The sequence below is a fragment of the Sciurus vulgaris genome (assembly GCF_902686455.1).
Source record: "Sciurus vulgaris genome assembly, chromosome: 2".
Taxonomy (NCBI): domain Eukaryota; kingdom Metazoa; phylum Chordata; class Mammalia; order Rodentia; family Sciuridae; genus Sciurus; species Sciurus vulgaris.
In genome coordinates, this window is record NC_136462.1 from 134,064,332 (window position 1) to 134,091,812 (window position 27,481).

The 27,481-nt window shown below is 37.9% G+C and overlaps 2 protein-coding genes across 5 annotated transcripts in view; both read left to right on the plus strand.

Annotated features, from left to right (window-relative positions):
* TARS3 (threonyl-tRNA synthetase 3) overlaps nt 1-16,957 on the plus strand; it is a 50,958-nt gene extending 34,001 nt beyond the window's left edge. The window contains exons 13-19 of the mRNA XM_079122095.1: nt 1,514-1,651; nt 4,396-4,473; nt 4,558-4,658; nt 10,480-10,584; nt 14,152-14,224; nt 14,955-15,069; nt 15,624-16,957. Coding sequence (XP_078978221.1) covers nt 1,514-1,651; nt 4,396-4,473; nt 4,558-4,658; nt 10,480-10,584; nt 14,152-14,224; nt 14,955-15,069; nt 15,624-15,772 — 759 coding nt within the window. The 3' untranslated portion in view covers nt 15,773-16,957. The remainder of the gene's footprint in view (nt 1-1,513; nt 1,652-4,395; nt 4,474-4,557; nt 4,659-10,479; nt 10,585-14,151; nt 14,225-14,954; nt 15,070-15,623) is intronic.
* A 1,179-nt stretch (nt 16,958-18,136) lies between these two features.
* Nucleotides 18,137-26,086, plus strand: TM2D3 (TM2 domain containing 3). Of its 4 annotated transcripts, none has more exons than XM_079122318.1 (6): nt 18,137-18,281; nt 18,736-18,828; nt 20,352-20,509; nt 21,828-22,002; nt 23,492-23,567; nt 25,744-26,086. In XM_079122318.1, exons 1-6 carry the CDS (start codon nt 18,191-18,193, stop codon nt 25,925-25,927), a joined length of 777 nt encoding a protein of 258 aa, XP_078978444.1. In that variant the 5' UTR covers nt 18,137-18,190; the 3' UTR covers nt 25,928-26,086. The 4 variants fall into 4 exon arrangements, with proteins under 4 accessions (XP_078978444.1, XP_078978445.1, XP_078978446.1 ...); XM_079122319.1 differs by having other exon boundaries at nt 25,762-26,086; XM_079122320.1 differs by lacking the exon at nt 18,736-18,828.
* The last annotated feature ends 1,395 nt before the right edge of the window (nt 26,087-27,481 follow it).

Sequence of the window (27,481 nt, forward strand, 5' to 3'; positions counted from 1 at the left end):
TAAAGTAGAAATAAATAGAACAATAACGGGAAAATCTGTAAGACCTATTGATCACTATTCCTAAATATAGCATTACTTCCTGAATAGTTGCATTCATTCTTGAATTACCAGCATTCAGCATAATGCTTAGCACATGGGCAGTTACTGTTTGTATTAGGGTTCTGCTGAGAAACAGAACCAATAGAACATATGGAGATATACAGAAGGATATTTATTATGACAATCAACACATGACTACAGAGGCCAGGAAGGCCCTATGATATACCATCTACAAGTTGGAGAACAAAGAAAACTGTTGGTTCATTCCTAGTTAGCAATGTGAGGCCCTTACCCTGAGCACTGGGAGTAGGTGGGACTGAGAGGTGGGACTGGTGTAAGTCACAAATTCCAAGGGCCAAATAACCAGAAGTTTTTACGTCTGAGGACAGTAGAAGATGAATGTCTCTGCTTAGGAAGAGAGAGGGAGGGAGGGAGGGAAGAAAGGAGGAAGGGAGAGAATTTAATTTGCCTTCCTTCTACCCTTTTGTTCTCTTTGTGCTCTCCACAGATTGTGTGGTACCTGCCCACACTGGTGAGGACAGATCTTTACCCAGTCTACTGATTTAAATACTAACCTCTTTCAGTATACCACCCTTAAAAACATAAGAAATACTGTCTTTCCAGCTATCCCTTACCCCAGTCAAGTTGACATATAACATTAACCATCACACTATTAATGAATGAAGGGATAAATACCTCTTAAAGCAATCAAATTTCTTGCATTCTAGCTGTTCTCTCTGGGTTCAAGGCTCCATCGTGTCATTCATTCCTGAACAACTTTACCAGCTTCCTAACAGACTTCTCCTCTAGCCTTGCCAGTCAGTTTCCGTACTGCAAAAACAAAACAAAACAACAACAAAAACACCAATTTGGTTCACATTAGTCCCCTAAACCATTGGCTCCCCATTGTTGTCAGGCAAGCACATCCAGACATGACCCCAGCTTTGTAGGTACTTTATTGTCTCTAGTCCCTGTGTACCTCTGATCTGAGCACATGCCACCCATCCCTTTCTGCCCCTCTTTGTCTTATCTGAGGCTCCCTGACTCAGTCTGCTCCTCTCACCTTGACCTTTACCCTTAGTGTTTCTTCTGCTTGGGCTGGGAACCCACTGGCTAGTCCCTGCCTTTCCACAGAGAACTCTTGCCTGGCCCCTGGCCACAGCATGGCCCTCATTTCCTCTGGGCAGTTCTCTTTACCCCTGCCCCGGGCATATCACTGCCTTTTCACAATGTGGTGCCCTTGTGTGCTTCTTTCTCCATTCCCTGCACTGGCTGGGAGAGTCTGGCATCCTGCTCATGCCTGACACACAAATGAAGATGCAAGTCAGCCGTGGATGGGCAACAGGAACAGTGTCGTATATATTCTATTACAATCAGGCTTTATCTGAAGAATTTTTTTTTTTTATGTTTTAAGATGCCCTAAATAAATTTAATTCAGTATTCTATTTGAATATTTCATTTGCTCTGATTTCAGATTGAAGAAGAAATAAAGGGGTGTCTGCAATTTTTACAATCAGTTTACTCAACATTTGGCTTCTCCTTTCAATTAAACCTGGCAACGAGGCCAGAAAACTACCTTGGAGAGATTGAGATGTGGGATGAAGCTGAAAAGGTAAGGAGGAACAAAGCGCTCTCCTTTCATTTCTGGAGATATGAAAAGCACTCGAGAAACTGCACTTCTATAGAAATTTTAAAATTAGAAGTCATGGGATAAATATGCAGGTTGTAGAGAGTGTTTGTCCAGTTGCTTTCGTAATTATGATCATAGCAAGACATTCGTTTAACACTTAAAAGTTTGTCAGGTTTTCATTTGTGCGCTGGCTTATGTTTTTAAAGAAATCCTCCTATTTGCAGTATGTCCTGGTTTGTGTAGTTGATTTTAAGGCATTACCTGTGGAGCCACCTGTGGAGTCTGACTCAGTCTGAGAGATGTGGGCTCTGTCTGAAGATGCATGCATGTGGCGCTTGAGTCCCCCTCACTGGCCCAGCCTGTAGAGCCCACCCTATGCCTGAACACACCAGGCTCAGACATTACATCTCAGCTTTGAGAAGCCAAGATTAAGGAGCTCATCATGTTTTTTTTTTTTTCTTATTAAACATGAAAAGGTAGGGTGTGTCTCATATGTTTTTATTAAAAATGAGGAAGGTGTTGTGGCCAGACTCCCTGTCCTTCCTGTCAGTCCACCTCTTTCTGGAATCCTCAGGGGAACTGAACATATATACTGTGAGTAATAAGAATCAGAGAAACACTGTATTAATACTGTAACTGCATAACAGTTACTTTTAGGTTATCATTAGGTACACAGGTACATAGAAGCTGTTTAGACTTATGGTCTAAATAGGATCTCTTCCCCACTGCCCCAGCCACTGTTAAACTTTTCTTCCATGACCCCTGCATGAAGAAAGAAAGTCAAATGAGATAGCCTACCCCAGGAAGGATGCTGTCTCAGTTTACCTGCCGGTCACATGGGAGCAGGAAGAAGGAAAGAGGCACAAAGCTTGGTCAGAGCTGTTTTACCTCCTTCCAGACTTGAACTCTGTGGATAAATTATAGATCTTTCAGCATTAGGACTGAGCATAAATGGTGGTGGTATAGTGGTGGTGGTCATAGTGATACTGCTGCTTCATAAGGTAATAGTGAACTTAAAGGGAAGGGAATAATTTACATGAGACACTGAACTTAGTGCCAGGCTTGTGGAAGTGTACAGTGGATGCTAGTGTGTTGTCTTCATTATCATCATCCTTATTGTCATCTCCATTCGTTTGGAATTAGGTGGGATAAGAGATGGACCAGGTTATGAACCTGGCATGGAGAGAATGTGCTGCAAGTCCCATTGTTCTTAATTTTTTTTTTTTTTTTAACTGATGTGGCTAAATAGTCCAGCAGCTGGGCCCTCAATCATTCAAGGAAGGGGCTGTGCCATTAAGGAATGGGCTTGCTTCTACTCCTGGGGATTTCTCTCATAATAACTAACCCTCATCTGAGAATCATTGAGGTGAATATTTGGGTTATTTTGTCTTCAGTGGTATCTGAAATAGTTTGAAAGAGACATATCTTATGTAAATCTAAAGCTTTCTTAGCCTTGGCTTCTTAGCCTTTGAGTCACCTTAGCCTTATGTCCCCAGAGGTCCAGTGAGAAGCATCAATCTCTGCTTTATGCTCTTCTCCAAAAGTTGGCCTTTCTTGGGCTTTGTAAATGCCCTGGGAGCCCCTAGCATTCTTTCCATCACTTACTGCTGTAGCAGAGCCTCGTTTTCTCTGAGAATGTGCATCAGTCTCTTCTCCCTCAGAAACAGTAGAATGAGGGAAGGGACCTCCTAAACCTGTGAAGTGCCTCTAGGTAGGTGGCCTTCCCTGATTCTAAGGAGAAAGGAAGCTGCTTTCGTAGGGTCAGCCCATGAGGGACACTCCCAGACCTCAGGAATGACATCTCTGTCTCTCAAGACCAGATTCTGAACGGAGTCCTGGGAGCATGCCACAACCCCAGTAGTCAGGTCCTTGATAACTCCAGCCACAGGCCCAGCACTCCACCTCGGCCTAGATCTCCTCCGAAAGCACCTCACTCCAAAATGTCAAGCCCCATCCCTAAGGCACAGTACTTTGGGGTGATGACAGGAGTTTGGCTGCTGTTTTGACAGTGTTTGGCCAAGATCTTAGGAATGCCCAGTTTCTTCTTAAGAAAGCTACACTCACAGGAGTATCAGGAGACTCACAGGCCCCCTTTACTGTGGACACCCACTCACCTTTAGTATGGAACATCTTCACCACAGACTGTACAGAGTGTGTGTAGAGGTAGTGGCTTAGGCTGAAGACCAAAGTGGAGCCTATGCCCACACTGCTGTATCATGAGGGATGTCCCCATCCCCAGCCACAGGTACTGAAGTGGAGGAAAAGCTAAAGAGAAGTAGCAAGGCCTTAGCTCTCTCACCCACCCACACAGCATGGAAGAGGGTGCAAGGGCAAGACTCATGTCTTTTCACATGTGGAGGAGGATCCATCTACAAGATGAAACAGATCCTGGACTCTCACTAGGAGGCAGAAGCTGCCAGAAGGAACCTGCATTAGAAGGAGGACCCAAGCATCCCTTCTCTAAACTCTGGACTTCACTGAAACAATGTAGTACATTATCTCTTTTTTCATAAATAAAATGTACCTATGTGTGTTGAGAGAAATGTCATCTTAATCAACTTTCTATAGTCCCTACTGAATATAAAAGATGCTCAACAAATACATGTTGAGCTAATATAGAATATAAGATTGATAGTAATTCACTTTTGTGAGCTGTATGACAAAAAAAGATAAAGTATGTGATAAAATAGAAGCTTAAAATGTTCTCTTCCTTAAAAATAAAATAGCAACTGCAGAATAGTTTGATGGAATTTGGAAAACCATGGAAAATGAACCCAGGAGATGGAGCATTTTATGGCCCTAAAGTAAGTGGATAATATGCATTTAAAAAAGTAAAATTTAAAAGAAAAATTTAAACTGTCTCTAAGCAAACATCATTTAATTTATAGATTGATATAAAAATCAAGGATGCTATTGGCAGATACCACCAATGTGCTACAATTCAGCTGGACTTCCAACTGCCTATTAGATTTAATCTCACATATGTTAGGTAAGTGATTGAATATGATAAAGTAGTACTAATATCCTAATTATTTGTCATTTGAGCATGGAATATATGAATATATAACATTTGTGTATATCTAGTATAAATGCCAAATATTCAATATATATTTGTTTACCTATTTGTAACCTAGTTGGGGATTTTCTTAGTTCATTTTGTGTTGCTATGACAAAATACCTGAAGCGGGGTACTTTATTAAAAAAAAAAGAGGTTTACTCAACTCATGATTCTGGTCACTGGAAAGCCCAAACAGCACGGCACCAGTACCTAGCAAAGGCCACAATCTGGTAGAGAAGCAGAAAGGGAAATGGTAGCATATATAAAGGGGAAAGTACATGGAGTGGCCTTATAATAATCTGCCTATTAGATTTAATCTCACATATGTTAGGTAAGTGATTGAATATGGTAAAGTAGTACTTGCCTCAGAGAACTAACTAGTCCTCTGAGAACTACATTAATCCTTTCCGAGGCTAATGCCCCTATAACCTAATCTCCTCCCACTATGCCTGAATGTTAAAAGATCTACCACATTAGTGGTAGTGCTTACTTAGCATGCACAAAGCCCTGAGTGCCATCCCTGGACCAAGCTTCCAGCACATGAAACTTTGGGGAATACACATACATCCAAACCATAAGAGGGGTGAACTTGAATTCCCCGAAGAAATGTTCTGGCAGAGGAAGAAAGATAAGTAATTATAGGATTAGAAATGTGAACAAAGTACATGAAAACATGATACAAGTTGCTAGCTGTCCCTGAGGCACAGGAGGAAGATTTTACAAAGGGCTGGTGTAGGACCTGTGACTTGGGGATGAGAAGTTGCCAGAGATAGCAGGGGAAAAGGCAAGTTTTCCAAACCAATAACTTTTTGTTGTAAAAACATTTCTTGATGTACAATAAAGCTCTGTGTGTGTGTGTACATGCATGTGTGCAGTTTGGCAAGTCTTAATGCACATATAGAGTGGTATCACTCCACAGTTACGACTACGTCATTCCAGTAAACTTCTTTGTACTGACTGACTGCAGTCACATTTTCTTCTGCCCCTCATCCCTGGTAACCATTGATATGTTCTCTATCACTTTAATTTTGCTTTTTCCAGGATGTCATATAACTGGAATCATGCTATATGTGACCTTAAAAGACCATCTTCTTTCACATAGCATAATGCATAGACATGGATGTTTTTGCATGTTCAATAGTTTGTTCCTATTTGTTGCTGATCAGCATGCCATTGTATGGATGCAGCGTAATTTGCTTGTCCAGTCATTCACTTAAAGACATTGGTTTGTTTGCAGTTTGGGGGGATTATGAATAGGGCTGCTTCAGATGTTAGTGGATAGGTTATGGTGTAAATGTAAGTTTTATTTCTTTAGGGTAAATATGATAAGTGTATGTTAAATTAATAAACAGTTAATTGCTAAACTGATTTCTGTAGTAGCTTTACCATTTTGTATTCTTACCAGCAATGCATGTGAGTTCCATATGTTCCACATCCTTGGGAACACTTGGCATTGTCAGTGTTTGTTTATTTGTTTGCTGTTAGGTGCTAGGGACAGAGGGCCTTACATGCTAGGCAAGCACTCTACCTCTCACTTATATTCCTAGCCCTGTTTATTTTTAAGACACTTGTAAATAAATGCATAATAGTATTTCATTATGTTTTGATTTTATATTTCTTCAGTCCTAATAAAGGTAACATCTTTTCATATACCTGTTTCCCATTTATATATGCTTTTTGGCTAAGGACGTGTTCATGTCTCATCCTCATTTTTAAACTGGGGTGTTTATTTTATTACCCTAGAATTTTGAAAATTTATATCTTTAAACATGTTAGATATAAATCTTTGGATGGATATATGATTTGCAAATATTTTCTCTCCCAATTTATAACTTGCCTTTTTTATCTTTACAGTGTCTTCCCATTCATATTGAGTTTTTAATTTGAATGTTTAATTTATAATTTTTTTCTTTTATGGATTGTGTTTTTGGCATCATGTCTATGAACTCTTTGCCTAAGCACACAGGTCATGAAGATTTTCTCCTATGTTTTATCTTAAAATTTTCTAGTTTTAAGTTTCACATTTAGATCTAAGATCTCTTGGATGTGAGTGTGTAAGATGTAAAGTTTAGGTTAGGGTTCATTGCATCTACATTGTTTAACATCATTCATTGAAAAGACTATTCTTTTGTCATTGAGACTTTGCAAAAATCAGTTGGACACACTATACTGTCATGTATATCTAAAAAGAACAAATTTTTTAAATAAAAAAAAAATCAGTTGGAAAGCTGGGCACACACCTGAAATCCCAGCAATTTGGGAGCCTGAAGCTGGAGGATTACAAGTTCAAGGCCAGCTTTGGCAACTTAGTGAGACTTTGTCTCAAAGTAAAATAGAAAGGACTGGGGATATAGCTCAGTGGTAGAGTGGCCCAGGGTTCAAACCCCAATACCCCCCCACACATATATTTATGAGGGTCTGTTTCTAGGTCTTCAATTCTGTTCTGCTGATCCATTGATTTTACCTTCATTAACACCATACTATCTTCATTACTGTAGCTTTATAGTAAAAGTTATAATTAATAATGTGAATCCTTTAATTTATTTTTCAATAAATGCTTTTAATAAATCTATTTGAAATCCTGGTAGGTGTTTTGATTGGAATTTCATTTAGTCTGGGTAGGTTGGACATCTTAACTCTGTTGCGATCCATGACCTTCTTATTTCTTTTCTCAGTTTTTTAGATTTCAGCATAGAAGTCCTCTGCAAATCTTCTCAGATGTAGAAATAGATGTAGATGTCAAATATCCAAGTGTTTCACTTCTTGGGCGTAATTCTAGGTAGTATTATAGTTTTAATTTTTAATACATATATTCATTGCTCATATGGGGAAAATGCAGATTTTTGTAGGTTAATCATGTGTCCTGAGGCTTTGCTGAACTCACTAATTCTAGGATGTTTTTGTTTTTTCATAGAATTCTCAGGATTCTACATGATTGTATACAATCATGCCATATGCAAACAGGGATGGTTTAACTCTTTATTTCTGATTTTTATTCCTTTTGTTGCCTTCTCTTCTCTTATTGCACTGGATAGAACTAGTATTGTTTTGAGTAAGAGGGATGAGAGTGAACACCCTTGCCTTGTTTCTAGTCTTAGGAGGAAAGCATACAGTGTTTTATCCTTAAGTATACTGTTAACTTGTAGGTCTTTGTAGATACTCTATCAAGTTAAATAAAGTTTCTTTTTATCATGAATGTGTGTTGAATTATTAGATTTGTTAAATTGTTTTCCTGTATCAATTCATATAGTCACGTGATTTTCCTTCTTTAGTCTATTAATATGGTAGATTCCATTTATTTAGTGTATTGAACTAGCACTGCATTGCTAGAATAAAACCCACTTGGTCATATTGTGTCATTGTTTATATATGTTACTGGATTTGATCTCCTATGGCTTGCTGAGAATGTTTGAATGTATGTTCATATAAGATATTGTCTGCAGTTTTCTTTCTTGTACTGTCTTTGTACAAGTATCTGTGAATGCTGGCCTCATAAAACAAGTTGGGAAGTATGCCATTCTGTTCTATTTTCTGGAAAAGATTATATAGAATTGGTGTTATATCTTTTTTGGGTATTTGGTTAAGTTTGCCATTGAAACTATCTATTGCTAGAGTTTCCTTTTGGAAAAAGGGAAAAATTATTGGCATGTTTAAAATTTAATAATCTTTGATAAAATATTTTCCTATTAAAATGCTTAGAATAAATGAACAACCACTCCTCATCCAAGGAGATGTGGAGGAGAAACAGATAAGCCAGCCAGCCATCTGAGGTGTATGTGGACAGTGGATAGAGGGAGAGCAGAAGTAGAGGCAGCAGCAGTCTATGAACTGGATAGAACCAGGTGATGGAGGTGAACAAAGAGGGGGTGTGTCGGGTGTGCTCTAGAGGAAGAACCAATGTGATTTTATTCAGGCTTAGGGAGGAGAGAAAAGCATCAAGGTCATCGCCATGATGGAGTAGGGATTTATCCTAAATTAGCAAGGGAGGTCTTAACGCAGAGTCTCAACCTTTAGGAAGGCATCGGGTAAAGCTTAGCATTCATTCCTGTGTCGTGGGCAGACAGAAATTTCCTTCTTATGATAAGGAACATTTATCAGAAAAGAGTAGTAACACCTCAGTATAGTTGAGAAGAAGGTGATTATGCCTACCATTTGCACTAGTACTCAAAATTATTTTGGAAGTACAAATATTCAAAAGAAAGAGATTAAGTTATTATTATTTGTAGATGTTAAAATGTCTAGAAATTGGCCGGGGATGCAGCTCGGTGGTAGAGCACTTGCCTTCCATGGGTGAGGCCCTGTGTTCAACCCCTAAAACTACCAAAAACAAAAATTCTAGAAATCTGACAGAATCAAATGGAGAAAAATTTGACCTGATAATACAGTGAGTTATTATTATTAAGCAATAAGCACAAAGTACAAATTTCAATTTGCTTCCAAATCCATTAGCAATAACTTGCCTCAAAATGTATTGCAAAAAACATTTCAGAAACAAGAAAAAATGTAAAATATCTAGGAATAAACAACATAAATAGAAATGCATAATATTTACATGAAGTATATACCATAAAATTTTATCAAAAGTTAGTAAAGAATTGTTCAAATGAGAACTCACACGACATTCTTAGAATCAACACTGTAAATACATTAATTATCTTTGAGTTTATCTATGAATTTAATTCTGTGAAAATCTATTGAGCTTTGGGGGAACTTGGTATTCATTCTGATGTTTATTGGATACCATGGGTGTATAAGCAGAGTTGGTGTCACTTAATTGCCCTTAAGTCTATACTTGATGAATCATGGACAGAAATTTCTGGTTGCCAGGGTCCTATGAAGGGGTTATCCTGCTTTTCTTTCATTTCCTATAGAAAATAACATAATATTCAACAATATCCCATGCTGGTTTAAGTTTGTGAGATAAATGATTTCTACCATATATGTCTGCATAGGGCTGGACTCAAACCACCCCCCTCACCAAGCTTTTTGTGAGATATAGACAGAGTTTTGCTTGAAGTTGGTCTGTAATAAACCCTTAGCAGAAATTATTGACAGAGGTGTTATCCAATTTTACTCATTTGAAGTAACTTTAATTTAATTAGTCTCTGTTTTTGTTTGTTTTGTGATTGTTTTAGTAGTACCTAGCTGGTACAATTTATAGATAAAGTTTTCACAAAAGAACCTATTATATTTGTTACAAATAAGTGAAATTTATCTTTCTGAGAAATGTGTACATAAATCTCAGGGTGGTTTAATTCATTTCAATTAACAGTCATAACTTTCTATTTTTTTCCAAAGGGGAGTAGATCATTAAATGTAAGACACATGTCACGAAGGTTTCAGGTCTATAAAGGGAATTTGACCAGTGGACTTCTAGAATAAGTACTAAAAACAATTTGAAAAGTTAGGTTTACTATGGGGGCAGGACAGTGGCAAGAATGGGGTGCACAGGATCAAACAAAGTTGCCTGAGAAGTTAAGAAAGGGATTGTGGGAATTGAGTGCATTGTTTTCTCTACCTTTGTATGTTTTCAGTGTTCTCTAATATAATTTTTAAAAAAATAAATGAAAGAAAAAAGGACACAGCAATCTTTTCTTTTGAGGAAACAAAAAAGCCACCAAAGAAAACAGTGTCAGTGGAAAGACATTCAGAAACATTAATCTAAATCTACAATCAAAATTAAATATAAGAATATAATAAAGTTGTTACATAATCTTAGGAAAATACTTAAATGTATAATTTCATTTTTTAGTAAGGATGGGGATGATAAGAAGAGACCTGTGATCATTCACCGAGCAGTATTGGGATCAGTGGAAAGAATGATAGCCATTCTCGCAGAAAACTATGGGGGGAAATGGTAAGTGACACGAAAGAGAAAAGTTAGATATCTCTTATTTGTAGAAACCATGTCTAATAAGATTAAATTGGTAGGAAAAAATGGCAGCTCCTGCTTTTATAATTAGCAAGTATCCAAAGAATAAATAAGAATTATCGTTCCTTTTGCCAGATCAGAAAACAAAGAAAGCAAAGGCAGAGTGACATAAAACTGCACTGTTTTTCTTTTTGGGAACTCAGTCGTATTCAAGAGTTACCTTTTCACCTGTTTTAAGCCCATCAAAGATCCATTTACTGTCTGGAAAACATTTATCCTGTTTCCCAGGGTACTGTCTCTTGTCACACTGCTGTCCCTTGTTCAACTTGTGTTGCTTACCTTTGGGGGTTCCCTGTGACCACTGGCTGGGAGGAAAACATGTAAACCAGATCCTTGAATGACTGAATAATACACTGGTATAAACCCAGAGAAGGATGGATACAGCATCACAGTCCCATCTAGGGATGACTGTGGAGAAGGGAAATGCACTCCAAGGCAGAAGGTTGAATGGTACATCTTATAGTCCTCTCCGCCTGGAAGGAAAACTGGCCAGAGGTATGAAGTTACACTGATGTAGGGCTCTGGCTACTGCTTTGGCCACAAGATCAGAGATATGGAAATAATTAGATTGGAAAAATAGGTGCCAGACAGATTTGGGGAAGAGGAATATGGATGATTCCTCAGAATAGGCCATGAAGGTGGTATTGCCCACTGTAAGGTGCTCACTGTTGAGGGAGGAGCATTTCAGCATTCAATACAAGAGGGCCCATTCAGTTATCATCAACTTCTTTTTTGTCCCTCATAATTACTTAAGTGGTCATTAGGTGATATGCATGAACTCAATAACATGGATATTCCCTCACCAAGTTCTCTCTTACTACATGTCTTCTGGGGAAACAATTTGCCATTGGTAATGATATATTCTGATCCTGCAGTATGGCAGGGGGAGCAGCCAGCTGTCTTGTGGCAGTTTGATTACATTGGATTCCTTTCATCAAACAAGTGCCAGTGCTAGAAAAGATAGCAATGTTCACTTTCTTTTCATAGAAAAGACTTACTCTGAATTTTGCTTTACTCTTCTTTGCTGCCATGCTTTCTGATAGCAACACTGTGGAGTAATTTTATAGAAAAGAAGTAAGGCCTGAGCTGGTATTGTTGAATTCACTACTATCACTGCTCTCAGAAGTAGCCAGCTTCACTGGCAGTTATAGCACACATCCTGTGAACAGGCATCCTACAACCTGTGAAGATGCGGCAAACCAGCCATGTTTGCCTCCCATCCCATGCTTAAGAAACTGACTATTTGCTCATGTAGTTTGGTTCTGCCTTCAGGATCTACTGCCTCCACCACTATTATTGCTAGGCATAATACCTGCAGCTCCCACTGTGGACACTGGGCACTGGATGCCAGTGCTATATATATATAGTCACTGCCATAGATTTCTCAAAAGACCCATGACTTTGCATCATCCTTGCCAGATGAAGTCCACCTGGAATCTGTGTGCCTCCCTACCCAAGTCAGTGTGGTGTGCTTGTATATCTGACACAATCTAGATCCCATGTGTGCATTCCAGTATTTGTGTCAAGAGAGGCCAGGGAAACAAATTTCTGAGCAGGAATCATAAGGGGGAAATTTCCCTGAGTGTCTTCCAAAGGTACTGGGCAGCTAGGGAGTCTCTGTATATCTGAGATATTTAATTCATGACCTTGGAGAAATATATTGTGGTGTCATGGAGTTTCTAAGCTATTAAAATTGCACAAAAGCCAAAAATATAGGCAAGAATATACAAACTACCTAAGTGTGAGTTAACATGTATGTATTTCTTTCATCTTATACCCAGTATTTCTGTATTTTATCATATTTAATTGTTTAACATATTTGTTATTTTGTTTCTGCAATTTAAGAGAAATACATAAATATATACATTCATAAAGTATGATCTGGGAATTCCCTAAGAATTACAATACCCATTGTATTCCCTTCTACCTTCAAACTAATTATGATGGTACCGTACTGTAGGATCAGTATTTATCACTACTGAAGGCAAACTGTATCCCCAGAAGCCATGTAGTGAGACACAACTTGGTGAGGGAATGTCCATGTTGTTGATTTAAAATCCAGTTGATTTGAAGAGTTTAACATAGGTGAGAAATGGTGGTATCTTACATTAGAATGATAGTGGTGAAAGTGTCAAAAAAAACTAAAGCAAACTAGTGGAACCAGGAGATGAGGTGGGAGACAGGAGGTGATGCCAGTGTGTGGAGTAGGCTGTCCTCACAGGGGTGAACACCTGCTGACTCGCAGGGGAAATGTTTCCAAAAATTAAAAGTAAAAATGGTTACAATGTGGTTCCCTGGGGAAAGTAAGACTGGGGGCAGGATTAGGCCAGAGCACATGTTATACACTGTATTTCTGTGTTTTACATATGTTTAATTATGTTTATCATATGTTGTTTCTACAGCTTAAGAAAAAGATGTATAAATATTCACATTTGTAAAGAATCATCTAGGAATAGACCCATTGCATACCCTTCCACCTTCAAACTAATTATGATGAAGAAAAGGGCCAAGTCCACATCAAACATTGCTGTTACCTACCCCTCCATGTTTTTAAAAAACATGACATAATCATAGGTTCACATGTAGTTTTAAGAACTAATACAGAGAGGTGCAGCATACCCTTTCCCTAGTTCCCCCCATGGTAATACATGCAGAATTATATAAAGTATCACAAACAGGAAATAAGCATTGATATGAACTACCAACCTTAGTTGGATTTCACCACTTTCACTTGCACTCATTTAAGAGTGCATGTATGGGTGCAAGCACACACATGCTTAGTTCTGTAAGGTTTTATCACATGTGTAGATTGGGTAACTGCTATCAGTCAAGACTCACTTTTATAAGGCCTCCTCATAGTGTCTTTTTATTCCCACTAATGCTCTATCTCACTCCTGTCCGCTAATCTGGAAGTCATGAATCTGTTCTGCATTTCCATAATGCTGTTTAAGACTGTTATGAAAGTGGATTCATATAGTATACAACCTTTTCAGATAAACTTTTTAAACTCAGTGGAATAACTTTGAGATCCATTTTTGTGCTGTCAAGTACCAACAGTTGGTTCACTTTTATTTGTTAATGATGTTCCATCATATGGAAATACCACAGTTTGACCCTCCTGCTGAAGGATATTTGGGGTGTTTCCAGCTTTTGGCTATCATAAATGAAACTGCCATGAATGTTAGTGTGCAGGATTTATGTGAACATAAGTCTTCATCTCTCTGGGATAAATGCCCAGAAGCACAAATATGTGATTAGCCTTCCATCTGTGTTCCAACCCATTCTTCCCTCCCTTTTCCTATCAAAATTCCAGATTTCTCCTTTTGTCTACTCTTTTAACTCTTAATGTAGTTTGGTTTGCTTCTACAACATTCCACTGAAACCGCTTTCTTGCAAAGCCATACTTTTAAAAAATCTTTGGTTATTTTTTAACTACATAATAAGTGGTCATTTTGAAATGATTTAAAAATACATATTTAATATATTTTTCAGGCCTTTCTGGCTATCTCCTCGTCAGGTGATGGTCATCCCTGTGGGGCCAACTTGTGAAAAATATGCAGTTCAGGTAAAATTAGAGACATTTAAAGGACCTAATACTTTGTCGTGTATTCTGTGTAGGTCATTGACCTGGAACGTCATTTCTGCTTTAAAATACTGTTTAATACATTAATTTAACAAGACAAGCTTTCAGTTATTGAGAGTAACACGAGTCATGTCCATGTAGCTGAATCAGAATGTTTTTGAGAAATTATTATTTCAAAACATAATGTTTCCATATTCTTTTCCATATGGCTGTATTAGAAAAGAATACCTTATTATCTGTTACTGTATAACAATTACCCTAAAACTAAGCAGCTTAAAACAATAAGAATTTACTATCTCAATTTCCTTGAATTAGGAATCTGGGAGCAGTGTAGCCAGTCCAATCTGGTGCAGTGTCTGAGGCTGCAGTTAGGCTATAATAGGGCTGCAGTCCTCCACGCTCACTCACATGGACCTCAGCTCCTTACCATGTTGACTTCTTCCACTAAACTGCCTGAATGTCTTTACAACATGGCAGCTTGCTTCCCCTTGAACTGGCGATCTGGGGAATTGAGAGCTGCAGTCTTCTATAACCCAGTCTCAGAAGTGTACTGCCATCACTTCTGCCCTCCTCTGTGGGTAACAAACTAACCCTCATACAGGGTGGAGTGAGCTACACAGGAGTATGAGTACCAGATAGGAATAATGAGGGTTGTCCTAGAGACTGTCTACCAAAAATAATGTAATAATGAAAGTATTTCCTGTTCTTCTAGGTATCCAGTGAATTTTTTGAAGAAGGATTCATGGCCGATGTTGATTTAGATGACAGTTGTACACTGAATAAGAAAATAAGAAATGCACAGTTGGCTCAATATAATTTTATTTTGGGTAACTTAAATTTGTTTTTTTTTTTTTTTGGTTTATTTATATTTTTTGGCTGTAATTCCAAAAAAGCAAAACAAGGAATATGGCATAACTACTTGATTATGACAGTTTGTTTAATATCTATATGCAAAGAAGAGTCCTGGGTTAGTTGTTCCTGAGGTACTCTGTTATGTGCTAGAAGAAAAGTTATAAAGTTCCACATGAATCCTGTTGTATAGTATGATTAACAATAGTTAAAATCTCAAATGAAAATGAAAGAAATTTGAGAATAACCTCTTCAGTAGAATTATTCTCCTAATGTTTCAGTTTCGTGGCTGGTCTGAAATATTTTCCCTGAATGAATGAGAAAGATTTCAAATTTGGAAGAGTCAAAAGAAAAGAATTTAGGTGAAAAAATAAAATGATTAGAAGTCTTACCTCAAGGCACTAAGCTATCAAAGAATGAACTCAATGATCATTAGATAGATGATTAGTGATTAACACTGAAGAAAAATTCAGTTAGACTCATGAAACCACTGTTGATTTAATGGTTGATTTATTTCCCTTCTTTTCTACAGTGGTTGGAGAAAAAGAAAAAACAAATAATGCTGTAAATGTTCGAACAAGAGACAACAGAATTCATGGAGAGATTTCAGTAACTTCTGCCATTAATAAATTGAAGAATCTCAAGAAATCACGTACACTAAATGCTGAGGAAGACTTTTGAAGGCCGTTCCTTGTACTTGCTTCTGTGTAACCTAATTTTGACTCTTGAAATGTATTTTTCTTAACTAATTAACATGTTAGAACTTATAAGAACTTTGATGGATCCACTCATGGGATCAGTTAAAAAGGGTCAGTGAATGATTAGCTGATATGTATAAAGTTTAATTCATTAATGTGTTCTGAAGATGATAAGAAGAGAAGCTTGGGAAATTTTCAAGCAATCAATGCCTTCAGGGACCTCAAATGGTGAAATCTTATTCATTGAAAGATGGAAACACTAGAATATGAGGAATATGAAAAGTTACTGCTAAGATTTGTGATTTTCAGCAGGTGGGCTGCAGGGCTGGGGATATGACTCAGTTGCAGAGCGCTTGCCTCCAATGCGCTTGCCTAGAATGTGCAAGGCCCTGGGTTCCATCACCAGCTCTAAGGAAAAAAGGAAAAAAAGATGGGTTTCAAGTAAAAGTTCACAAAGCCTTTTTGACTGAGGGAAATCTTATTTTCTTATGTCTCGGATATTTTTATGGTTGTTTTAGAGTTCACAGTGAAACTTAATCTCATTTAAATGGAGTCATTACTTAATTTAACTAACCAGCAACCATAAGCAAAGCAGGTATTACTAAATATTGAATTACTGACAAAAATCTCAGAAAAATCTAAGAAATTCAGTGTTGTGGAATCTGTTATTTGCACTGTAGTTTAAGAGTTGCAGTTTTAATGCTTCTAATGAATAATTGAGCTTTGTTCATCTTTAGAAAATAATAAGTTCCCAAATAAAATGCATTGCACAGTGTTTCCTGTGTTTTAGCTATAGGTTTATACCAGTAACTAGAGTTAAACTACTTTTTTTTTGTTGGAAATCACATTTCATTGATTTATAAACTCAAAATGATGTCTGATTTTTATTGAAAGGAATAACTTAATTGCTCAGAACTGAATTAAAATGGCTTTATGCAAGTAGAAGATTTAGTTACAAATCAAGAAATAGTTATTGAATATTTATTTGGTTAGGTGCTGTAGAATTAAAAATAAATGCAAATAAGTATATCTTTTCAACATATTAATCATTTAGTTAGCTTCCTGAGGAATGTGAACTGTGAAACAGTTGGTAAACAAAAGTGTCATATACATCAGACCTGTGTAGTCATAGTAGATGAAGTTAGTGATAAAAATTTTAACGCATGTGCCAGGTACTCTTCTGTGTTGTTTTTTTTTTTTTTTTTCTTTTTTCTTTCATTCATCAAAAGTGCAAGTGAAAGAGTGGATGTTACTGGGTGGCAGTACTACAGCTCTGGGAAAGAGGCTAGGCTCCATTGCTATTTGCTCGAGAAATATTCAAATTGGTAGGAAAGCAGGTTTTTTTTTTTTTTTTTAAAGCCAGCTTTGAAGAAAGAAAGAAAAACTTTTTGTTTCAAAATTCCATCTTGGGAGGCTCTGAGGGCAAAGACAGCTTTTAAAAGAGAAGAGGCAGGCAGTGAGACAAAAATTAGGAAATACATATATGCAGCTTTAGTTAGTCTGTGCTAGAGGGCAAGGCAGGGGGCAATCTCCCATTATCCTTGGTGTGTCTTAGGCCAGGAGAGGTCAGCCCTTCAGCCTTTACTCTCAACATGAGGAAGCTGCTTTCAATTTCAGAGGGTCCCCAAACTGAGGCCTATTTCATGGGTTGTCCGAAGACCCCAAAGAGAATGATTCTGTGGCAGATGCGAGGTGTGGGAACAGAGAGGCATGTCAAGGGCACTCCACGAAGTCTCTGCTTGCTGAGAACAGACGTAGGGTAGCCAAGAATCGCTCCCTTCCCTGAGGCTGGCCTCCTTCGAGAAGAGGCTGTGCTAGGACCATCCTTCCGCGTGAAAATCCTATATTGGGCGTTTATCCAGTCCCTCTGGACTTATTCTGCTTTTTCCCGATCGTACAAGAATTTTCTCTAAGTACCACGTATCCTTAAGGAGTTGGCTGGTGGTGAAACCTAAGGCAGGGCCAGTTTCCTCACAAGTACAAATGAAATGTGTTATCAGGACCTCCGCACAGTAGCAATGTCTCTCTCTAAACATACGCCCAACTACATGAAAATCGTGCCCAACTTCCCAAATTTCCAGCCTCTACCTTCAGTCACTTCAGGTGTGAATTTCGGTACCCGGTGACCTTTCCCAGGCTCCAGCAGTGGAAGGAGAAGGGGGTGGGCAGGCGCCTCGTCAAATAGTGTGAGTGGAGCTTAGGGACAGAGCATCCTCACCCGGTCAGACCATTGCACTCCTCCAGGTGACCTTCCGCGAATGCCGAGAAGGAGGAGACCGCGTGGGAACGCAGCCACAGGGCGCCTGCGCCCACGGCTCCTCGGGCCGCGCCCGGGCACGCCCCCTTGGGCGTGCGCCGAGAGCCCCGCCCCTCGGTCCGGAAGTGTGCGCGCGCCGGCAAAATGGCGGCTGCGGCGGGTCCGCTCCTGCAACTATGCCGCTTGTGTCGCGTGCTGCTCTTCCTTTCTCAGTTCTACATTCTGTCTGGTGGTGGTGAGTTAAGAGGTCGGGGGTCGCGCCGGGATGGGCTGAGAGGTTGGAGGATCCCAGGAGCTACGAGAAGCGTTCGGGCCGGGATAACGGAGGCTGCGTACCGGGCGCAGGGCGGCGGGTAGCTGCAGCCGGAGCCTGGCTCGACCTGGTTGGATCGCCCGAGCCCGCGCCTTTGCTCAGTTACCTCGCCACAGAACCCTCCAACGGAGAGGCAACTCTCCGGGGTTCGGCCGGGGAAACAGAAACCGAATTCGATTTCACCTTTGTTTCCTGGTTGCCCGCAGACCCGAACTGGTGTAGACCCTGTTGGTGATGCGCCCTTTCAGTTTTCTGTCTTCTGGAAGTCAAGCCCTGAGGTTTTCAAGAGCAGTTACTGGCTTGGTATAGTCCTTGCGTGTTAACCACACAAATCAAGGTTTTCATATCCCGGCATAACGTGTTTCTCTAATTGTAGGATCCTTAAATTTAGAGCATTCGCAGCCGCTGGCTCAGTCAATAAAGGATCCGGGCCCAACACGTACATTCACAGTAGTTCCCAGGGCAGCAGGTACTAGACATTTTCTATTCTAGTAAATGTGCATTTTTATATATAGTAGTTTCTTTCTGGTTTTGATACAATTTCTGTTAGTATACGAAGTCACTTAATTTTTGACTATGTATTGTATCTTAGGTTATGTGAATTACGGGCAGGTACACAGTCATTTTCAGTAGACAGTTTTGGTATTTGAATACCTTTTGACATTCCTACCTCATCTCTCTTCCAGTCTCATACTCTTCATTTCAGTCTCCTTATTTCTGTTATTTTTCAACATCCTTGATCAAGGTAACCTTTAATCAGTGCTGCTTTCCCCTCAGAAAATTCCTTCTATTTCTAGCACTCTGTTCCTGATGGTGATTAAAAGGTCCCCCAGTGCTGTATGAATTGGAAGAGTAAAAGAGGAATTAATAGAAGTCTTGTTGTGTCTGTTGGTGCTATTGTACCCTTGGGCCTTTGTTTCCTGCCCTTTCAGACTGTGAGGTTAGCTTGGCTGCCTGAATCCATTTCAGCTTGTGTTTCTAAGTGTCCAGACTCTAGCCACGTAGCAAAAGGAACAGTAGAAAAGAAAATTGTATTTTGTAGAATTGACTGCTCAATACAATGGTGTTTAAGAAGGACTGATTTTAAAGGAGTTAGTGTGTTTTGCTAAATGGAAAGTCGTTTTATCCCTTTCGAGTTCCATTATATCAATGACTCAAAACTGGAAGAGGCATTTTACTGATTCTTATTTGAATGTAAAAGTGGTATACTTGATTTAAAATGCCTTTTTTAAAAGAGAATACACAAGAATTTTTGACTCTTTTACACATTTTTTGAAAGCCCCTCTTCTCAAGAATTCTAGTGACTTTTATGCTGTATTAACTGTTAAAAATATATTGCCCAAATGATTGGATTGACTGGAAAAAAAAAGTTGCAACTTGCTGAAAAAATTGTTAAAATATGGAATTATTTTGAACTTTGGTGATATATAAATATAAATAATAGCAAATTATGACTTATTGAAGTATCAATGTAGAATAATGACAAAACATTTTCTAGAGTTGGTACCCCAAGGGTGTCAGTGGCTTCATTTCCTATTCAGTAAATTTGAATGAAGAGAATTTTGGTTTGGAAATGGAGAGATTTGAATTCTGGCTCCATTTTACCATAGATTTCCTGAGATTTTCTACATACTCTACCATGTCTAAGGTTTAGTTCTTCATCTTATAAATGGTAGGTTTTTTGAGCTCCTGTCTTGCACCTGACATTTTTTTCTACATTATTTGTACATGAGCATCTTCAATTTTCATGGCCACTTGGAAGGCAGAACTGAAATACTTTTACTAGTGTACTGCCTACCAGGTCATAGAGCTGGCTGTTGGCAGGACCGTACTTTAATTTTAGGTGTCTCTGTGACTTACTCCGATTTAGTGCTTTTAGCATTCCAGCATAGTGTCTCATTGCTAATGTTTGCATCTCTTCACCTTAGAAAATTGTTTTCCTGTTATTCTGATCAGTGTCGAGAGAATAAGCCACTCTCTCACCTCTCACAGAAAGTACCGAAATCCCACCCTATATGATGAAGTGTCCAAGCAATGGTTTGTGTAGCAGACTTCCTGCAGACTGTATAGACTGTGCTACAAATTTCTCCTGTGTCTATGGGAAGCCTGTCACTTTTGACTGTACAGTGAAACCTTCTGTTACCTGTGTTGTAAGTACTGCAGCTTACCTATGCTAAATAAATGCATTGTAAACTTCCACGTTAAAAGATTTGACTGTTGGAGGGAGATTCTGAAATAGTTTTTGTATTCTTATAACTGCCCTGTAAAGTACACACAGAAATAAATTTTAAAATCCTTTATTCCCTTCCTTATCAAATTGCTACTGTTCCAATTATGTTGGCAACTGACAAACCAGTTGGGGTTGTCTGAAAATGTGCAGGACAGACATGTTGCTTTGTAAGACCTGGAGATATCAGTTTACCAGTGTATCTGAAGTGGGTATATTTCTTGCAGGTGGGTTCTGTGTTCTTGGTAGTGAGAGCTGGTATTCAGAGCCATGAAAATGTTTTTTTACCATAGGTGAATTTGCAAAGGGGTTCTTTGTAAAGAGAAGACTGGGATGACTGGGTACCTCTCTGGGGGAAAAAAATAATCAGCTAAGTCCCTGTTTTGTCCAAAATAAATCCCAGATAGAAATATAGCTGGAAGTAACAGGTAAAAGTGCCCGTTTTTGAGGATAACTGAGCTGCAAGTTAGGAGGAAGATCCAGGTTCCCTGATCCCAGCTTGGTGCTTCTGTAAGCATAGCACATTCCCTTGCTTCTGAGTTCCAGGTCTTCCCTGCCATCTCCTTTTACAGTCTGCACCTCAGGTTTTTTACTCCTGCTCTCATCTCCATGAGCACTTATCATGGTCAGCCAACAGGCAGCCCAACTGAGAAGAGCCACATGACACACAACAATTCAGACTATAAATGCCATGTGGTTGTTCTAAGCTGGAAAGTACTGGGAAAATTTTGGAACTTGGAAGCAAGGCAGTGTGCTATGCTTGTAGAAGCATCAGGCAGCTATCTGTGACTATGACCTTATAAAATAATTTTTCTTTTTTCTGTATTGCTAAAATACATGTACTCTGTTAAGCATCCCTGAGTTCAACCCTGGTACAAAAATAAATAAATAATTAAAATAAAATACATGTAGTCATAAAATAAGTTAATTAGGCAAAAGTAGTAAAATAATCTTATCACCCTGAAATAACTTTTGCTATTTTGATGTGAATTTATGTAGGTTTTTCCCCCCTCTTTGGTAGATAGTGTATATTTGGGTGTATATGTTTATGATTATAAGGTCATACAACATACATTTGTTTTGCATACATATTGTTTTTGTGTCTATTTTTCTGCCACTTACTGCTAGGTCCTAAATATATATATTATAGAAATTCTGTATTATATGACTATGTAGTCTTAAGGACATGATGACAAGCTATCATATTATAACTGATTAATTCTGTGTCCTTCGGTATACAGGATCAAGACTTCAAATCCCAAAAAAACTTCATTATCAACATGACTTGCAGATTTTGCTGGCAACTTCCTGAAACAGATTATGAGTGCTCCAATTCCACCAGCTGCATGACAGTGTCCTGTCCTCGGCAGCGTTACACTGCCAACTGCACAGTGCGGGATCACATCCATTGCTTGGGTAAGTTAGTCAGAGTTCAAGGAAGTTTGTGAACAAAGTATTTATAAGTTTACTTTACCAGAAACTTGAAAATTAAATTATTTTATCATATGTACCAGTTTTTAGATGTGCCAATCCTCATTAATAGACTTGAACTAAAAAAGAAGTTTCTGGAAAATGTACAACTCTTTAAATATAATACTGCATAAAACAAGAAAAAATATCTGAGATCTGAAACATAATAATTGAATTTCCCCTGATTAACAGCTGATTAATTACATGGTTCTGGTACATTGTAACCACCTGAATGTTGACTTTGTCCACTTGCTCTTCCTCCTCCCTAGAGGAAACTCACCTTTTGAATTTCATCATCCACTTCCCTTTTAAAATATTCTATGGTTCTGTTGTGTGTGTGTAATAAAATGTCGTTTCATGTGCTCTTTATTTTAGATTAGATGTAAAAAATAACATCAGACTATGGTCTTCTGGGACTTCTTTCCTCTCAACATAGGGCTCTAATGGGACTTCTTTTATTTATTATTTTTACTTCTGGCAAATAATTTATTATAATATTGTGTCAACAGTTTATCCAGTCTTCTAGTTATGGAATTATTTGCTGTTTTTACCCATTGCAGCAACTCTTAAAATTTCTGTACGTAATCCTGTTTGCACATTTGTAGCAGTGTGTCTGGCATATATTCTCCCTCAGGTCTTATTTTCCAGAATGGTTAATATTCTGGAATTTACATTCCAGTGGTAGCACATAACTATTCTTGATAATCCAGATCTTCAGTATGTCTTATCTTTAGGTTTTGTCTTTTATTAAAGATTTCTGATATTTTATATTCTTGGTACTATCCTTAGGTGACCCTAAAACCCTTTCCCAGATTTTGACTTTTTTCCTCTCTACTTTCCTTAGAGTATCTCTTGATGAACAGAATTTTGAAAATGTGATTAATTTAAGTAATTAGTCTTATAGTTAGCCTTTCCCACCCCAGGTTCATGATTTTCCATATTTTATTTTAAAAAGTTGAAGTTTGATCTTTCACAGTTAATACTGTAATCCACATGGACTTGGCTTTGGTAGATGTTATGAGGCAGATTCACCTTTCTCTTTCCTCCCACATGGATAGCCAATTTTGCAGCCCATCTGTGTCAACCTCTGTTATATGTCAAGTATTTATATATTGTGCTGGTTCTGGGCTAGCTCTTCCTTTTGAATATCTGTGTAGTGCCACAGTTTTATTTATACTTAGCTTCACTGTAAGTCTTGCTATCTGGTAGAGCATTTCATGTTCTTCAAATTTTAACACTAACTTAACTGATTTAAATATTAAATCTGTGCTTATAGGTGATAAGGAATTTTTTGTGTTATTAACTAGAGTAAATGCTAATTGTAAAGAGAGGTGACCTTTTATTCTAAATTACAAGTTATTAGTTATAATGAAGTCTCAGAATATTTTTGTACTCTGGTTTCTATATAGAGTGTTTTCTTTTTTCTTTTTGTAAGGTAACCGTACTTTTCCCAAAATGCTGTACTGTAATTGGACTGGAGGTTATAAGTGGTCGACTGCTCTGGCTCTAAGGTAAGCTTTGGTACTAATAAGTTAAAAATACCATTTGGATTTCTTTGGGATTAACGGAATCTTTCAGACATTGGGCTTAGAGAGACTCATCCTTTACTAAGATCCTACTACTTATGTTGGGTAACGTCTAGAAAACACAGGTGCAGATAGGTAAGATGATCCAGACTGTATCTTTGTAGAATTTAGCTGCAGGCATATTAACCGTTCTTCCAAAATGCCTGCACATTCTAGAGATGACTTAATTGAGGTTTTGTTTTAGAGCATTAGTACTAACCAGGATTCCTATCCTGAACTTAGGTGAAGCTGTAAAATGCTATAGACTAAAATATGAAGGTTTATAAGGTATATTTTAAAACTTTAAGTAACTTTTGTCTTATAAAAAATAATGTGTTCAATACTGAAAACTGGAAAAATGAAAATAAAGAAAATATTACCTATAATTTTATCACCCAGACAATTATAGATCTATAATTCTTACATTAAAATGTTTATATTTTAAACGTTTCATCAGGATTATATCAGTTTTCCCACTAAAGGGAAAGGCAGGTGGGGCCCTGGTTAAAAGTTTAATTAAAAAGTTACACTGTCTACCATGAAGTCTTGGAGTTAGAGCCTGAGACCTGCAGTGTATGATATAGGACAGGAATTTTTTCCCCTGTTGACATTTTGAGCCAAATAATTCTTTGCAGTAGGGCTGTCTTGTGCATAGTAGAAAGTTCAGCAGTGTCTCTGGCCTATACCTACTGCTAGTTGTCAGCCACACCCTATTCCCCCAGTTGGGACAATCAGAATGCCTCTAGACATGGCCAAATGTCTCCTAGAAGGCAAAATTGCCCATTATTGAGAACCATTACATCAGGGTTTGTGCTGACCAGAGGTTTACTGGAAAGTAAAGGAGGAATCCAAGATAGAAAATTAGATATAGCAAAATAAGATTTCACAGGTGGCCATACATAGTTTTTGTTCAAATTAAACTAGCAACTGACTTTAAAAGAAAACTTGTTAATTTAAAGTAATTTTAGGCTTATAGAAAAGTCACAAAGATGGTAGAGTGTTTCTTGCACATCCCTCACCCAGTCTGTGCTACATTGTTAACATCTTACATTAGCATGGTACATTTAAGGACTTAAAAATTATTTCCTTCATAGAGTTCAACATAGTACTTTTAAAATATTCTCTGCAAATGAGATATGCTTCAAAGTACAGTTGTCCCTCAGAATCCTTGGGGTGTTGATTCCAGGGCCTCCTTGGATACTCACATCCCTTTATATAAAATAGCATAATATTTGCATAGAACTACAAACATCCTCCCATGTACTTATATCATCTCTAGGTTATTTATAATACCTGATACAATGTGAATGCTATATTAATAGTTGTTATTCTGTATTATTTAGGGAATAAGGGCAAGAAGAAAAGTTTGTGCATTTTTAGTACAGATGCAGTTTTTTTCCCAAAATATTTTTGATCTGTGCTTGATTGAATATAGATGCAAAACCTTTAGATACAGAGAACCATCAGTCTTCTGCAGTAGGAGGAGGGTGTAGGTGAACAGCATCAACAACAGAGTTGACCACATGAGGATAATCATGAGAGTTGGCTCATGGATACTATTTTCTACTCTTTACTTTCATTTGAGTTTTGAAATTTCTATAATAAATATTGTCCTGATATTGTTAGATCTTAGAATTTGAAGGACTTAAAAATCATTAACCCATAATACTAAATTTTTAGATAAGAGTAACTGAAAAAAGACAACTTGATCTGGGTTTGTCCAATGTGGGATATGCCTCAAGATTCCAGCTCAGGACTGCATGTCTGAACACTTTCTGTCAGACTGGGTCCCTGCTTTTGATTTCATTAAAAAGCAATGAGATTGATTATTTTTCCCAAAAAGAAAACATTAGCTTTCACCATGGTTAAAATTGTATGCTTTATTATTCTTTTTTTTTTTTTTTTTTTTTCTTGGTGCTGGGGATTGAATTCAAGGCCCTGTGCATGCTAAGCTGTATGTGTTTAATTTTGAAAAACAATCTTGCCCATGATTATTTGGTGTTGTGCATTTATGAAATGGTCATTTATGTTCTAATCAGGGGTTGTGATAATTTAAGGCCCTTTCACAAATGTGACTTGGCGTGGTTATTAAACCACAGCTGGCTACACTTACAGATTTCAGCCTGCTTTGCTGTTGCAGCATCACCCTCGGTGGCTTTGGAGCAGACCGTTTCTACCTGGGCCAGTGGCGTGAAGGCCTGGGCAAGCTCTTCAGCTTCGGTGGCCTGGGAATATGGACACTAATAGACGTCTTGCTAATTGGAGTTGGCTACGTGGGACCAGCAGATGGCTCTTTGTACATTTAGCTGTGGTTATGTGCTTCAGAGAGGAGTAGTCCTTAGGAAAAGTTCTGTTGGCTGGTAGTAGCTGATGTGTTGTGAGTGATGTGTTTGTATGTTTTTAATGTACAGCATCTGTACTTTGCTTGCCTTGATAAAGGTAAAATAAAGAAGTAAAACACTGAACCATGCTAACCTGGAGCTGGTTTTTATTTGCCCAACTTATTTTTTTTTTCCATGAAAAACGCATAAACTTAAAGCCAGAAGAACGAATTCTGCAGTGATTGAAAGACTGTTTAATTCCATGAAGTTAGTTTTATTGTTGCTTGGGTCACACTGTTGTTTGTATCTCCAGCCCAAATGGGGTATCTTGAAAAGCCATTCAGCTGCTACTGTAAAGAATGGATGGGCTCTGATTCTGTTATCTAAGTAAGGTTATCTACGTCTGCTTCAGCCATCTGTAAGCTTTGTAGTATAGTCTGGTCTTTATAAAGTAAAATGTAGAACTTTTGTGTCTAGTTGCCATGATTTGAATTTCGTTAGTAATGTAGAAGGTTGCAAGCATATTGAAATTAATAAAATTATACTTTAAGAAATATTGTATACCTGTTTTTATATTAAAACATCTTGAATAGTCATAACAACTTATCTTTTTTTTGGAAGATAGAGCTTACACAATTTATTAGTGGATTTTTTATTGGGTTGGAAAAAGGGAATGAAGTCATTGTTGACCCAAAGCTTTTTTGACCTGAGCAATTAGAATATTGGAATTTCTTCCTTTCTTTCTTTTTTTAATTTTTAATCTTAAATTTTTTAGTTTTTTTATTTTTACGGACTGCATTTTGATTCATTGTACACAAATGGGGTACAACTTTTCAGCCAGAAGACTTAACCATCATACCTGATCTAGAAGCTATAAAATATCTCTTGGGAGTATTTACATAAATTTCATGAGATGAACTCGTATTTTCTTCTCTAGTTTATTTGCTAATTACAGGTTCCCTGAAAAGAGAATTAAATCATTTTGGTGGTAACTTGCCTTTGAGGACTGGGTGTCTTGAAGCCTGGAATATATCTTGATTATATGTAGTATAGGTATGTCTGGGTTTCATCAAGAGCAGTTCAAGCTCTGGTCACTAGGTGGTGTGTCCTCTTTGCATTTGCTTTCCCATTCTACTTCCAAAGCAGCCAATCACAAGTTGTTTTTCCCTAGAAACTTGTCACTGAGCTTGGGGCAATAATTTTTTCACAGTTTGGACTTTTCAAGGGTAAATGAATACTTTTTTCTTAGTTGTGAGACTCATGGTTGAACAGGCATTTCCTTAGAAAAGTGCTTTTTAAACAGCAAAAAGGGCTGGGGAAATAGCTCAGTTGGTAGAGTGCTTGCCTTGCAAGCACAACACCCTGGGTACGATCCCCAGCCCCGGAAAAAAAAAAAAAAAAAAAAAAAAAACCATAGCAGCCCCTTTGTTAACTATAATAAAATTCTCTGAATCTCCTTAGTTAGCTCCATGTAGAATAAAATCTCTAACACTTCCCTGTTGAGCATCCACACATTGTGGAGCCAGGGAATGGGATTGG